This window comes from Schistocerca serialis, chromosome 5, assembly GCF_023864345.2.
Source record: "Schistocerca serialis cubense isolate TAMUIC-IGC-003099 chromosome 5, iqSchSeri2.2, whole genome shotgun sequence".
NCBI lineage: Eukaryota > Metazoa > Arthropoda > Insecta > Orthoptera > Acrididae > Schistocerca > Schistocerca serialis.
The window spans coordinates 19,447,172-19,463,581 of record NC_064642.1 but is presented as its reverse complement, the minus strand read 5'-3'; the positions used below and the strand labels follow the sequence as shown (position 1 = coordinate 19,463,581).

General features: G+C 39.2%; 1 protein-coding gene across 1 annotated transcript in view; it reads right to left on the bottom strand.

Moving 5' to 3' along the window:
• The window catches only part of LOC126480693 (uncharacterized), a 128,394-nt gene that overhangs the window by 104,054 nt on the left and 7,930 nt on the right, over positions 1-16,410 (bottom strand). Inside the window, exon 4 of the mRNA XM_050103931.1 lies at positions 6,474-6,607. Within this exon, the coding sequence (XP_049959888.1) occupies positions 6,474-6,607 (134 nt within the window). The remainder of the gene's footprint in view (positions 1-6,473; positions 6,608-16,410) is intronic.

The following is a 16,410-nucleotide window of genomic DNA, read 5'->3' as shown; positions in this document are numbered from 1 at the left end:
AGCAATAACTTAACAACAACAAGTGAACTAGCTGCAACATATATTTGTCCACACAGGAAGGTGCCTGTTGTTGACTCATTTTCTCATGGCCTATTTTCTTTCTCGAGATCTATAATACTCATATTACAACTATCTCTGACATATTAAGGCAGCCAGCTTCACTAGCATTGATTCTAATTGTTTGTAAGCTCTTTGCTAAATCACTGCACAGGAAACCTTGTTTTTAGAAAGCAGTTGGCGTTCAGTTAATCATGTACCTTGGCGGCAGATACTGCCATGTGGCTTCCTTGTTCAAAAATAAAGTCAGCCTGGAGAGAATAGTATTGCCTTCACAGGAGAACTGTTTTCTGTGTTTTCTAGCATTGGGACATGCTTTTTACTTGAGCCATATCTAAAGAAACAGACTGATCTGGCGAAATTATTTGTTCATGTGGAAAGCTATGACACATTAGATTCCAAGTTAATTTACTGTGGTGAATTCTGTGTCGCTGTGTAAGGTAAATGACAGGCTGAGACTTTTTATCTTTCTGCATGCCAATTTTCATAAAAGGCTACAAGAGAGCATGAATTATCAGGGACTGAGAAGCTGGTTACTGCACAATTTATCAAGTTTATTTCATTCGATTTTGTTTCCAATTCTTCCATCCTAAATTGAACGAGAATGTTGGCTTTGTACATGACATTGGATTGTGCTTCTGGTTTGTAAGGTTGCTTTGCAAAGTTCAATATAAACATGATCATAACTGTGAAGTGTAATCTTGTGCTTTCATTTTCTTGAAAATCTATATATTCATTTTAATTACACGTATTGAACAGCCATGTCTAGTTAGATCATTTGCTGTATTCATGTTCTACTAAAATACACGACACGAAGAGCATCCCATCTTATCGATCTACAGTTGAGCAAATAGTGTCCAAACAGAAAAATCCAGTACGGGAGTGGAGAATGTGGTGTAATGATATCTTCCACCTGCACATTTCAGAAAAGCTTGTGGTGGAGGAGAGGAGCCATTGAAGTCAACCAAGTTACATTCAGCTGCATGTTCTGCCATAGGGTGGTCTACTTTGCTCTTGGCCAAAGTTTTCTAGGTAGTTGTTCACCCTGGTCGACAGCTGGTTGGTAGTCATACCAATATAAAAAGCTGTGCAATGACTGTAGCATTTTGATTTGAATCTCCTCATTGGTTACTTGATCTAACCATATAATTTTCAGCACTCTTCTGTAGCACCACATTCGTAATGATACTCTTCTCTTTCTGTCTGTACTGTCATCACTTACTGTCATCACTTCCGTACACTTCCTAATATTTATTTTTCATTTTTAAAAGGAGTTGTTACTACAGACCTATATGCAGAAATTCACACTTGGTCGCTAGTTTCAATCACCTTCTGATCTGAAATCAAAATGGAATGAAACATTAATACATAAGGTGATGCAGTTTCCAACAAAACGCATCTGATGTGTATTGTGCAAATGCACATTTGGCTCAGTTTGCTTGCAGCCACACTGACTTGCAGCCACAATGGCAGCAAGTGCTGTGAGCTGCTAATGCTTTGTTCCACTGATTGGGGCTGTAGAGAAGGTGGTGAGCTGCTGCTGCTTCTTCCAGTATTACCTCTTTCAGACAGTTATTTGTTATATTTTAATGTCACACATATCAGTACTTTCTCTCCCCTCCCACCTTCCTCCCTCCCCTAACCATCATTCACGATTATGGATTCATTCTGAATAGTGGGTTCAGTGAATGCTTGATGCCATGGAATCTGCTCACAAGTATACCTTTATTGTGCAACTTTGATTACGTTCTCCTTTTTGAAGAACTGTGACTTTTCACTCTCGTGATTTATCATATATTGTTTCATGTATTTTATATTTAGACATGCAATTTCAATATTCAGGTATAATTTTAATGTCTGTAATTTTAAATATTTTTCTATGCCATCTAACAAAATAGTTAGACAATGGAAACCCTGGGTAGGAATATCAACAAAGTGAGAAAAGAGAGACTGCTACTTACTGTAAAGATGAAACTTTAAAAGTTGCAGATTGGCACAATTAAAAGATACTTACACATAAGCTTTCAGCCATAGCTTTTGTCAGAAAAACAGAAACACACACCATTCACTCACACAAGTAAGCACACCTCACACGCACATGGCCACTAACTCCAGCAAATTGGGCCAGAACACATTGTGGCCTGATCTGCTGGAGTTCACAGTTGTGTGTGTGAGATGTGCTTGTTTGTGTGAATGAATGGTGTGTGTTTCTCTTTTTCTGATGATGGGTATGGGCAAAAGCTTATGTGCAAATGTCTTATAACTGTTCCTGACTGCATCTTAATATGTCACCTTTACTGTTATTTTTAGGCTTGAAGATGATCATTGCTTACAATTGAAACTAGTAATCGAGTGTGGATTTGTGCAACTGACATTATAATAATAAAACTTTTTAAAAATATCTCAACAGTTGTGGAATCTCCTAGAAAATATGTCATCCATTACTTACACTTACATTCAATATTAACATATTTCTCCTTTTCATAAAGGCTATTACAATTGTAAGTCTTCATTTTACATCCTCTTCACCTCTGCTGTGTATGGTTATCTTGCTGCCCAAAAAGCAAAACTCATCTATTGCTTATAGTGTCTCATTTCCTAATCTAATTCCCTCAGTATCACCTGATTTAATTTGACAACACTATATTAATCATGTTTTACTACCATTGTTATTAGCCTTCTTTTTAAGACTATTCATTCTGTTCAACTGATCTTCCAAGCCCTTTGCCATGTCTGGCAGAATTACAAAGTCATCACCAACTCTCAAAGTTTTTATTAAAATCTACAAATGCTATAAATGTGGACCAGCCTTTCTTCAACCTTACTCCTAAGCTAAGTTGTAGGATCAGTATAGCATTTTTCTGAGATCCACACTGATACACTATGCGATCAAAAGTATCCGGACAACAGGTTGAAAATGAAATACAAGTTCGTGGCACCCTCCATTGGTAACTCTGGAATTCAGTATGGTGTTGGCCCACCCTTAGCCTTGATGACACCTTCCACTCTTGCAGGAATATGTTCAGTCAGGTGCTGGAAGGTTTCTTGGGGAATGGCAGCCCATTCTTCGCGGAGTGCTGCACTGCGGAGAGGTATCGATGTCGGTCAGTGATGCCTGGCACGAAGTTGGCATTCCAAAACATTCCAAAGGTGTTCTATGGGATTCAGGTCAGAACTCTGTGCAAGCCCGTCCATTATAGAGATTTATCGTCATGTAACCACTCCAGTGCTGCACTGCGGAGAGGTATCGATGTCGGTCGGTGATGCCTGGCATGAAGTCAGCATTCCAAAACATTCCAAAGGTGTTCTATAGGATTCAGGTCAGAATTCTGTGCAAGCCCGTCCATTATAGAGATTTATTGTCATGTAACCACTCCGCCACAAGCCGTGCATTACGAACTGGTGCTCGGTTGCGTTGAAAAATTCAGTCACCATCCCCGAATTGCTCTTCAACAGTGGGAAGCAAGGAGGTGCTCAAAACATCGATGCAGGCCTGTGCTTTGATAGTGCCATGCAAAACAACAAGGGGTCCAAGCCCCCTCCATGAAAAACGTGACCACACCATAACACCACCGCCTCCGAATTTTACTGCTGGCATTACACACGCTGGCAGATGACGTTCACCGGGCATTCGCCATACCCATCTCCTGCCATTGGATTGCCACATTGTGTACCGTGATTCGTCACTCCACACAACATTCTTCCACTGTTCAATCGTCCAATGTTTATGCTCCTTACACCAAGCAAGGTGTCATTTGGCATTTACCGGCGTGATGCGTGGCTTATGAGCAGCCACTCGACCGTGAAATCCAAGTTTTGTCACCTCCCACCTAACTGCCATAGTACTTGCAGTGGATCCTGACACAGTTTGGAATTCCTGTGTGATGGTCTGGATAGATATCTGCCTATAATGCATTATGACCTCCTTCAACTGTCGGCGGTCTCTTGTCAGTCAACAGATGAGGTCAGCCTGTACGCTTTTGTGCTGTATGTGTCCCTTCAGTTTCCAATTCACTATCACATCGGAAACAGTGGACCTAGGGATGTTTAAGAGTGTGGAAGTCTTGCATACAGACGTATGACACAAGTGATACCCTATCACCTGACCAAGTTCGAAGTCTGTGAGTTCCGAGGAGTGCCCCATTCTGCTCTCTCACGACGCCTAATGGCTACTGAGGTCACTGCTATGGAGTACCTGGCAGTAGGTGGCAGCATAATGCACTTAATATGAAAATCTTATGTTTTTGTCGGTGTCCAGATACTTTTGATCACACAGTGTATTACCTCAGATTAGCTTCTATCACTCATTCCATCCTTCTTGTAGACGAGTGCTGGAATTTACAACAATGAATTATTAAACTATTATATCAGTAATACTCACAACAACTGTCAGCTCATGTCTTCTTTGATGTTGCAATTACTACACTCTTCAAGTTTGGAGCTACTTCATCCATGTCTTATATCCTGCGTACCAGACAGAATAATTTTGTCATGGTTTATTCTAACAAGTATCTTCATAATTCTGGAGGAATGTTGTCTCCCCCAGATGCCTAATTTTGACTCAGATCTTTCAGTGTTCTGTCAAATTCTTTGCACAATGTTGCATCCTGCATCTCATCTCATATTCTATCTACTTTATACGACTCTTCTATATATTCCCTCCAACTTTCTGTCTTCCTTTCTTTGCTTTATACTGGCTAGCCATCAAAGCCCTCAATGTTCACAGCCATCTGAGCTCTCTAAGTTCATACAGCTTCTTCTCTTATCTCCAACAGTTCCCTTAACTTTCCAATACACAACTTTTACATTTTCTATAGCACAGCATGCTCCTAAAGCTTTGAACTGCTCTAGCCATTTCTGCTTTGCAGCTTTCTTGCAGTCAGTCTTATATTTTAGATAAATATGTCCTTTTGCCTGTTTCATTTTTCCATACATTCGTATTTTCTCCTTTTAGCAATTAAATTTATTGTGTGTTTATTCAAAGATTCCAAGTGTTTGAATATCCCTCAGCTGGTTTTACCGGTTTATTTCTCAAAGCTGTCCATTAATCTTCTATTATACCTACTTATTTTGGATATCCCAGTCAGTTTTTGCCTAATGCTCCCTTTGAAATCCTCACCAAACTCTGGATATTTAAACTTATCCAGGCTACTAACTCCTTACACTGTTTCTTCAGTTTTTATCTGCATTCCACAACTAAGAAATTGTTATCAGTGTCCATGTCTGCTATACATCTTGACATGCTTCCAGGTCTGTTCCACAACTACAATTTTCTTTTGTGATTTTCACAGTAAGTGTTAGCAATAAATAAATTGTGCTCCGTGCCAAATACTACCAGGTGGCTTCCCCTTTAATTTATTCCCCTGGGTCCACATTCTCCTACTATTTTTCCTTCTCTTCCTTTTCCTACTAACAAATTCCAGTGCTCCATCATAGTTAACACTGCCTGCCGATCCTGTAAACCTTGACCTTAATTTTTATAGCTGTTTTAGAAACTAGATGTCTCTAGCAACACAATGAAGACCAATCAAGCCCATCAACATATGTGATTTCACACTTAAAAGTGAGAAATATCATACCCTGTCAAATGAAGGGATCAGCAGTCTACAGAAATTTGTGTGTCCTGTCTAACAGGATTGGCAATCAAAGTGTTAAATTTCTGTGTCCTTGATATACTAAATAATTTATTTTATCTCACCACAGACACCTTGAATCCCTTCAGGAGCTACAGAGCTTGTACTCCTGAGTTGGGGAGAGACTTAGACCCTATTCTGACTCTGGTGAGCCATTCAGTTTTCTGTACGTAGTAGTATACCCTTAGTCCCATTTTCTTATCCATAATTATACAAGAGTATGACATTATGTAACATTAATCTCAACTGTTGCACAAATTTTTCGTCAAATTACTCAGTACTTACTAGAATTTAGAAACTAAGTATTTGTTGAAACTTCCTGGCAAATTACAGCTGTGTGGCAGACAATACTCGAACCCTGGAAGGTACCACAAAGTTCTGTATCAGTGCACAGTTAGCTGCAGAATGAAAATTTCCCACCAGAAACATCTCCCAGGTTGTGGACAAGCCATACCTCTGCATCAACCTTTCTTGCAGGAGTGCTTGCCCCACAAGTCTTGCAGAAGAACTGTGAAGTTTGGAACGCAGGAGTTGAGGTACTGGCAGAAGTAAAGCTGCGAAGTTGGAACATGAGTCATGCCTGTGTAGTCCAGTCAATAGAGCACTTGCTTGCGTGAGGCAAAGGTCACGAGTTCGAGTTTCCATCCACACACAATTTTAATGTGCCAGAAAGTTTCATATCAGCTCACACTCCACTACAGAATGAAAATTTCACTCTACATGTTTGTTATTTGTATTTTTATCTTTCACCTGGCATTTGTAAACTAATAGCAACTAGATTACCTTAGGAAATGCTCCCATTCTCTTCTCCACTGTCAGTTTTCTCAGCAAAGCATTCTTGTGAATTTCACGGAAGAGTACATTTGCAAAGGGTCCAGTTTGTGACTCATCTTGCCTTACACTGCCAGCTGTATCATCTAAAAATAATAATAATAATATAATACATGAAGTCTCTTTATATTATCTGTGTGTGTGGGGGGGGGGGGGGGGGGGGAGGGGGGATGAAGGACCCATTCTACATAAATATGCTGTAACTGCAATATAGCAACTGGCTCAAAGGCACAGGTATTTTTATATTAAGGTACAGGTACTAATGGATACTCTATAAGAAAAAATGTGCTATGTGATTTGCACAACAATTTGTACTAGGAGGACTTAACATTCTGAACAACCAGATAAAGTTAACCTCGAACAGGCGCATCTGTGTGCAAAGTGCGTCAATCATAAGTAACATTGTTTTGTACATCCCGTTGTTGTTTTACACACACAAACCCATAACTATTCCTTCATTACTGCTTCAGTTAACACACTAGTAAGTTGTATTGTCATATTTCCAAGTGAGCAGCAATAATATAAAACAAATAGCAAGTGAGGTGAGAAAAAAATTTAAGATCCATGCAAGAAAATGACTCAGATTCTGAGCTAGCAGCACAATCTGACAATGAGATAGTCACCTATGACATCATTGATTATCAAGTAAGCGGTTGGCTGGGATCTGGTGCAACTGCACTGTTTAATGTTTTGAATGGGTCATTACTGTGGGGTAACACTTGTTTGCGGCAACAGAGTGATAAAATGGAAGGTTTACTTCACTATTATTTAATTAAACAGTAATTCAGCTCATACAATGTTACTGTTGTTTAATTAAACTAAGATTAAACTGTAATTTTGGTAATATATGTTTACCTTGGTAATACAAAGACAGCTATTCCTTCACGTTTACAAAGTGCGTTGCATGCCTGCTTGTGTTACGAAAAACGCTCAAAGATTAATATAGGTAATTTTCATGGGAGAAAGTGCTTTTATAACAACTGGTTACAATGTAACCAGTGTACTTTGGAAACATTTATGTTGTCTACCACAGAGATATGAAGAGTCAAGGAAAAAAAAGAGCTATGCCCAGTTTTATACATTTTTACAAAACAATATTTCTATTTAAATCTTTTTTCAATCTTACAATTCTGTAACATTTACACTTATTTTGCAAAATTACAAACTTTACATATTATTCTGTAAATACCGGGTGATCAAAAAGTCAGTATAAATTTGAAAACTGAATAAATCACGGAATAATGTAGATAGAGAGGTACAGATTGACACACATGCTTGGAATGACATGGGGTTTTATTAGAACCAAAAAGATACAAAAGTTCAAAAAATGTCCAACAGATGGCACTTCATCTGACCAGAATAGCAATAATTAGCATAACAAAGTAAGACAAAGCAAAGATGATGTTCTTCACAGGAAATGCTCAATATGTCCACCATCATTCCTCAACAATAGCTGTAGTCAAGGAATAATGTTGTGAACAGCACTGCAAAGCATGTCCAGAGTTATGGTGAGGCATTGGCATCGGATGTTGTCTTTCAGCATCCCTAGAGATGTCGGTCGATCACGATACACTTGCAACTTCAGGTAACCCCAAAGCAAATAATTGCATGGACCTGGGAGGCCAAGCATGACGAAAGTGGTGGCTGAGCACACGAGCATCACCAAACGACGCGTGCAAGAGATCTTTCGCGCGTCTAGCAATATGGGGTGGAGCGCCATTCTGCATAAACATCGTACGTTCCAGCGGGTGTTTATCAGCCAGGCTGGGGATGATGCGATTCTGTAACATATCGGCGTACCTCTCACCCATCGCGGTAGCAGTCACTGATGTTTTGCTGTCCAGCGCCATCTGTCGGACATTTTGTGATTTTTTTTTATATTTATTTTCATTTTTGTTCTAATAAAACCCCATGTCATTCCAAGCATGTGTGTCAATTTTTACCTTTCTATCTACAATATTCTGTGGTTTATTACATTTTCAAATTTATACTGACTTTTTGATCACCCGGTATATAACAATATTATTGAATATTTATTCAGACTCTTGATGCTACATGTTAAAAAGTTAGTAGGAATAACTTATTCCATTAAAGAAGAGGCTCAGTCCATAAATTCAAAGTATCATTTCATTTTCCTTCATTACTTGAAGTAAGAATCAAATTATACTTAAAAAACAGCACAAGATTGCCTATTCTGTGAACTTCACCCAATAGAAAGACAGTCATAATATTTTTGTGCTTCTATCAAAAATGTTTCAAAATAAGCAGATCCTGGTATTTGTCATGAGAGATGGGCAGTAGGACCGAAAATATAATGTATAACAATCTAGAATTTAAAACTATATTGTAACAAAAAGGAAGTAGGGTTTGGAGATATCACACGATCTTACCGGTACAAAGAAACTCAGGCAAGACAAACTCTAGTCCACTCGGTCCTTCAGCTGGATGAGCCAATTTAAAAGCAGCAGTCTCCCAAGCTCCATCATAAGTCATTCTGAACTTGACAAGTCTTGGGTGATATCTGTCTATGATGAGCTCTCTAACTATACATCCAGAAAAGGGACCCTTCTGCTTTTAAAAAGGGCTTCAGGAATGCAGTCAACTGGCAAAAAGTTCCATATATAGCTTCAACAAAATCTGACCAATCTGTTACAAACACTTTATCCAATCTTTGGGGGCTTCTGTGTGAGTTTTCTGGTTTGTAAGTGCCATGTTTTATTACATTCCAAAGAAGAATGTCCTCTTATTGCTAACGTTACTCTGATATTGTTAAATCTTCTCCCTAGTATAAGCAAGCTGAGCAAAAATCAAATGTGGGTGTAGTTCTTGTTTTGGCTGGAATGTGACTCAAAATATATCAAGATTTTTTGTGGGCATGTGGAGGTAATTGTAACAAAATGTATGGATCATTGAACAAATGTCATCACTACTTTTTCTGACAACACATTCAGGATAAAGGAAAAAATGCACACTGCATTTGATGAACAATGGATGTTTAAAGCTTACATAAATAATTGACGTTTATAACACACAATTTTAGTTATGATGTCAGGCACAGGCATATTCTTCCCAAAATCCATACATATGGCTTCCTTTTCAAAGTTCTCTTAGCTTTCCTTCTTAGCTTTTTTTCCTTCCTCTAATAAAACACGGTGGCTTGCAAATCTGTGAAAATCATTTGAAGTTTTCAAATTTTTCAACCAAGACTCAATATTTCTTATTTCTGCTACTTCAACACACTGTTGTTTATCGAATTCTAGGTATTTCACTTTGCCTGCATATTTGTCACAGGTGCTACATGCATCTGTATAAGGATACCAAAAGGAAATACTGAAGTTCATATGAAATACGTCTCTCTATGTTTCATAAGATGTCTTACGAGTTAAGTATTGAATAAATTGAACATAGTATTTACATCCAGTTCCTCAGAAAGTATACTTAAGTTGTATCTTTTAACCCATAATAACTGTGTATTCCATAAAGGAGGCAATATGTTGCTTAATTTCCAGGACCTGTGCCCATATTTCCCTCTCTTATCAATAGGGTCATTCCTGGTAGCTCGAAGACTAGGCACTAAATACTGAATTTTTCTTTTTGATATGCCATGCATTGCGACAAATGCCTTATGAAGAACTGCAATTTCTTTCATTCCATCCCATAATTGTGCTCGAACTCTGTACATCTACATCTACATGATTACTCTCCAATTCACATATAAGTGCTTGGCAGAAGGTTCATTGAACCACAATCATACTATATCTCTACCATTCCACTCCCGAACAGCGCGCGGGAAAAACGAACACCTAAACCTTTCTGTTCGAGCTCTGATTTCTCTTATTTTATTTTGATGTTCATTCCCACCTATGTAGGTTGAGCTCAACAAAATATTTTCACATTCAGAAGAACAAGTTGGTGACTGAAATTTCGTAAATAGATCTCGCAGCGACGAAAAATGTCTTTGCTTTAATGACTTCCATCCCAACTCGCGTATCATATCTGCCACACTCCCTCCCCTATTACATGATAATACAAAACGAGCTGCCCTTTTTTGCATCCTTTCGATGTCCTCCGTCAATCCCACCTGGTAAGGATCCCACACCGCGCAGCAATATTCTAACAGAGGACGAAAGAGTATAGTGTAAGCTGTCTCTTTAGTGGACTTGTTGCATCTTCTAAGTGTCCTGCCAATGAAACGCAACCTTTGGTTCGCCTTCCCCACACTATTATCTATGTGGTCTTTCCAACTGAAGTTGTTCGTGATTTTGACACCCAGGTACTTAGTTGAATGACAGCCTTGAGAATTGTACTATTTATCGAGTAATTGAATTCCAACGGATTTCTTTTGGAACTCATGCGGATCACCTCACACTTTTCGTTATTTAGCGTCAACTGCCACCTGCCACACCATACAGCAATCTTTTCTGAATCGCTTTGCAACTGATACTGGTCTTCGGATGACCTTACTAGACGGTAAATTACAGCATCATCTGCGAACAACCTAAGAGAACTGTTCAGATTGTGCTCAGATTGTCACCCAGGTCATTTATATAGATCAGGAACAGCAGAGGTCCAAGGACGCTTCCCTGGTGAACACCTAATATCACTTCAGTTTTACTCGATGATTTGCCGTCTATTACTATGAACTGCAACCTTCCTGACAGGAAATCACGAATCCAGTCGCACAACTGAGACGATACCCCATAGGCCCGCAGCTTGATTAGAAGTTGCTTGTGAGGAACGGCGTCAAAAGCTTTCCGGAAATCTAGAAATACGGAATCAACTTGAGATCCCCTGTCGATAGCGGCCATTACTTCGTGCGAATAAATAGCTAGCTGCGTTGCACAAGAACGATGTTTTCTGAAACCATGCTGATTACGTGTCAATAGATCATTCCCTTCGAGGTGATTCATAATGTCTGAATACAGTATATGCTCCAAAACCCTACTGAAAACCGACGTCAATGATATAGTTCTGTAGTTCGATGGATTACTCCCACTACCCTTCTTAAACACTGGTGCGACCTGGGCAATTTTCCAATCTGTAGGTACAGATCTATCGGTGAGCGAGCGGTTATATATGATTGCTAAGTAGGGAGCTATTGAATCAGCGTAATCTGAAAGGAACCTAATCGGTATACAATCTGGACCTGAAGACTTGCCTGTATCAAGCGATTTGAGTTGCTTCGCAACCCCTAAGGTATCTACTTCTAAGAAAGTCATACTAGCAGCTGTTTCAAATTCTGTAATATTCCATTCTTGTGGACTGCATTGTCAAATCTTGCTTCACATTCATCTGCCCTATGCCTTCTACACTGTACTGTAAGTACAGAAATGAAACTATATAAATAAGCATTCTGCAAAACTACAGATTCCATTAAGTTCAGCACTTTATGTACTAACCCTCTTTCCAGTTTCATGTGGACTGAGCTCTTTCTTTCCCTGTACAGCTTCTTTTCAAAGCTCATTTACAGTATGGCAGCTAATTTATTCCCATTTATTATAGCAGGAAATATAGGGTCTGTTACTGTACTTTCATATACTGGTAAAAACTCAAAAAATTAAAAAGAGATGGACTTAGCTCTTTTATTCCTGGTCTCTTCATATACAGTAATTACTTAATGGCATTATAACACAACAAGCATTTCACTGGAAGAAATAAAAAGGGAAATAAACTGTTTTTAGTTTTCTAGTTTTTTGTCTACCATGACCTTTGATTCACAGCACACCCTTCAGCAAAGAATAATTATGAATTTTTAATTTCCTACACAGAAAATGAAACCAAAATAATACTGTTAATCTGATTTGCTCCATTATAAATGGTTTTTGAAAGCCTGCGACTGTAGATACAATAGGTTTGTTTATAAATAAATAAATCTTCTGCTACCAGTCACGATTTTCTTTATTTTACTATTTGCACGACGCGTTTCGAGAAATAATTCCCATTTTCAAGTGCGTTTTTATGATGTGTGTTAAGCCATTTCTTTTGATGTTGTCAGTGTGTGTGAGATGGCTTCACTTTGTTGACTTTTACTGTAATACATAAGAAACGCGATTTTTAGTTGGGTGTCAATATTTTCTGTGAGGTTAGTGGCTAAAGTTTGAGAACAATTTGTACTTACAATTTTCTAATGGTCCATTTGTGTAGAGAGTCACACACACTTAACATCACACACAACTTGTACATTTTACACATCGAAAATATCTGATATAAACAAAACAGTTACAAAGATCTTCTTATAGGTAGTTCACAGAGATAACATTATATGTCTTCCACAGATTATGATATGCTTTTGTACAGAGGTTAATTTATCTTTACAATTTGGCTCATGAATGTAAAGATAAATTAACCTCTGTACAAAAGCATATCATAATCTGTGGAAGACATATAATGTTATCTCTGTGAACTACCTATAAGAAGATCTTTGTAACTGTTTTGTTTATATCAGATATTTTCGATGTGTAAAATGTACAAGTTGTGTGTGATGTTAAGTGTGTGTGACTCTCTACACAAATGGACCATTAGAAAATTGTAAGTACAAATTGTTCTCAAACTTTAGCTACTAACCTCACAGAAAATATTGACACCCAACTAAAAATCGCGTTTCTTATGTATTACAGTAAAAGTCAACAAAGTGAAGCCATCTCACACACACTGACAACATCAAAAGAAATGGCTTAACACACATCATAAAAACGCACTTGAAAATGGGAATTATTTCTCGAAACGCGTCGTGCAAATAGTAAAATAAAGAAAATCGTGACTGGTAGCAGAAGATTTATTTATTTATAAACAAACCTATAATACTGTTAATATATGCAGCCAGTTCTTCTTCAGTTGCTACTTCAATTATGTTTATCATTTAGATAAGAAAACACTAAATTTTGCAATTTAATGCTTATTTCGTTCCTAATCAAAGATGTTTCGCCTATTCGTGTCAGGCATCATCAGTAGTTTTAATTTCTCTACCCTTTTCATGCATTCTACTGTAGGCACTAAAGTCTTGTTTACAAAGAGGTGAACAAATGCTCCCTACTTCTAGATCGGCAGGAGGCAGTCCACTTTGACCCATTCACGTTTTGTGACTGGTTGCTGCCAACCTGAGTTACCTAATGCAGAACACTGCGTATTTAGCCACTGCAAAGTAACTGTTGTTGTGTGTTGTGCTGCATCACAATTTAACATGTCTCTTTATGAGTGATGAAGCAGTTTCTGATTGGTCACGGGCAATGCTAGATACTCTTCCCACTCCTCGGAGAAGGGTAAGAGGTAGTATTTTACAGAGTGGAGCTACAACAATAATTAACAATGCCACTGAGTATTGCAAGCACGAGAGCAAAAATAAAGAGCTGCACCACTTCCTCTCTTAGATTATCAGACAAACGATGATGCATGCATGAGAAAACTCCAGCTCCGTGAAAAGAATTCAGAATTTCTGCAAAGATAATCCTGGGAAACCACCAGAGACTCCTGGCAAAAAGAGTTGACTTTCAATTCAACTTTTTTCTATCTGACAGTGCTTTGAAACTGCTTTCCCCTTTTTCAGATTTACTTTGAAATAGTAATCCCGACTGTTACTTACTGTAGGAACTTCAGGTACTATTCCCCTTACAAGGAGGGGTCGCCAGGATCAGGACTGACTTTTTGAAACCACATATGTGGTTGTGTATGTTAGGGTTCCAGGTATTACATCATACCCAGCAATCATTTACTCTGATGGACCCTCGTTTGCAAACAATCAACATAAAAGAAATTCCTGTGATCCACTAGATGACGAAAGCGGCAGTAACAATGTAGATTTTTTAAACCAACAATGTAGATTTTCAAACCACACCATAATGGTCAAGTTCTTAGGCTGGAACGCAGAAGGTACTGGGTACAAGTCCTGCCACAAGCCAATTTTTTTATATCTTTATAGAAATGAATGTTATTACTTTTTATTCACTTAACTACAGCAATGACAACAAGTTTGAATTCTCAATGAGAACTGATATGGAACCGGTAGGAACAAGCACCATTATTAGACATGAAAATATCAATTTCAATTTCACAAATCCTGTAAGCTTTCGGTCTGTTTTGGACACACAGTACATGGCAGTTGATAGCTTGTACAGTGGCCAGTAGGCATCACTGCTTGCAGCATAAACTGACATCTGAGCACAAATGTAGTGCCAGTACTGCATGATGTAAGTGCTGCTAGCCACTGTACGTGGTTTGGCATGGATACACAGGTTGAACCATTGACCGCTAACTGCATGGCACGTGCTGCACATCAATCCGCTCCTCTGCAGTGATTCTCTTGACTGCCAAGACAGTGCTGTCCTCATCAACGACTGCATGATGATATTGCTGGACCTTAGTAGAATTGTTGTTGGCCAGTCGTTATTGATGCATCCAGCAAAATTCCTTTTGTGGTTTCCATGCGGTCCAACATGACCACCAGTACTGTGATGGCCCTTACCTCAGAGGTCGTAATATCAGACAATGGTCCCCAATTTACTTCATTAAACTTTCAGCATTTCTGTGAAGTTAAGAGTATTCAGAAAGTTGCTACTGCTCCATTATATCTGCAGTACTATGGGGAGGCTGAATGTTTCATACAAAACTTAAAGGCTCAGCGGGACAAGCTGTGTTCCTTCCACTTCAATGATTCTGTCATTATACACCGGTAGAACTTCGTGGATGTCAGAACTGCACTCCACTGGATCTCATGCGCCCTCCACCAATGTCCTACACTGTGCTACAGCCTCAAGACAAAGTGTTGTTCTGATTTCCAGTAAGGATCATTGTTGGGAACAGAGTGCCGTAACAACTGTTTTCGAAAGATCCTCTTACGCTGTCAAGGACTGACTGGGCTGCACTGGGGGCATCAGAATCTGACATGTTTCCCTCAGCTGTGTGATTCTGTGACACCAGCCATCCTTGTCTTCCTCAAACTTGTCACAACCTCCACTTTACGATGAGGCACCCAGGATATTGATGTGGAGCCTCCAACATCGCCACTGCAGCCATTCACATCCCTGGACAATCTGGAGGGTCTGTCACCAGTCGCAGATGCTTCAGTGGCAGCTTCGCAGTCCTTGTGCGCAGTTGTGCACGCTGTGTCCGATTTTCCGGCTGATTCTCGCAGTCCCTCGCAAGGTGCATGCTGGGGAGTGGGGTGCAGATGGGGCTCTGCCATCAACCGCTATAACAGCTTCTGTCTTAGTCGGTGCCTGTGTCCAACACTAACCTCCCCCCCCCCCCCCCCCCCCCTGCATCTCCACCATTGGTAAATGCCATCAATGTACACAGCAAGAGTGCAGAGCTTTTGGGTGGAGGGTGGAGGGGGGGGGGGGGGGAGGGGGGAGGAATGTGGTGTACACCATGCCAGGTACTCCAGCTTCCAATGGAAGGCAGAGGAGCGCAGTTTCATCTAGTTCATGTGCTACTCACATACTGTTGTCACTGACATAAGTTTCAACAGTAGTAAATATCCATATGCATTCCCTCCATGGTGTCCTGTTTGCTTGAAGGTCCCTTTCCCACTGCACTCAATTTCAGGCCATAATACTTCACAACTAATTCAGTCTACAAGCTGCAATTCTGTCTCTCATATTTCGCAATGCAAAATTGCCTCTGTTAACCTTCCACTTTTATTACTGCCACTAGTTTAGATGATTTGATTTATTTATTTATTTATTTTCTTATTTGCTTCAAATTACTAAGCAGAATATCACAATGGTTCTGTAGTATGTTTTCCTTTCTTGAAATCAATTTGATCCGAATCCAATATGCCTACAATTTTACTACATATCAATTCTTTTGTACATTATTTTGGTTAGTTGTTTACAGGCATGGCTAGTTAGATGTTTTCATACTGAACAACAACAACTTCTTTCTTCACTATTGT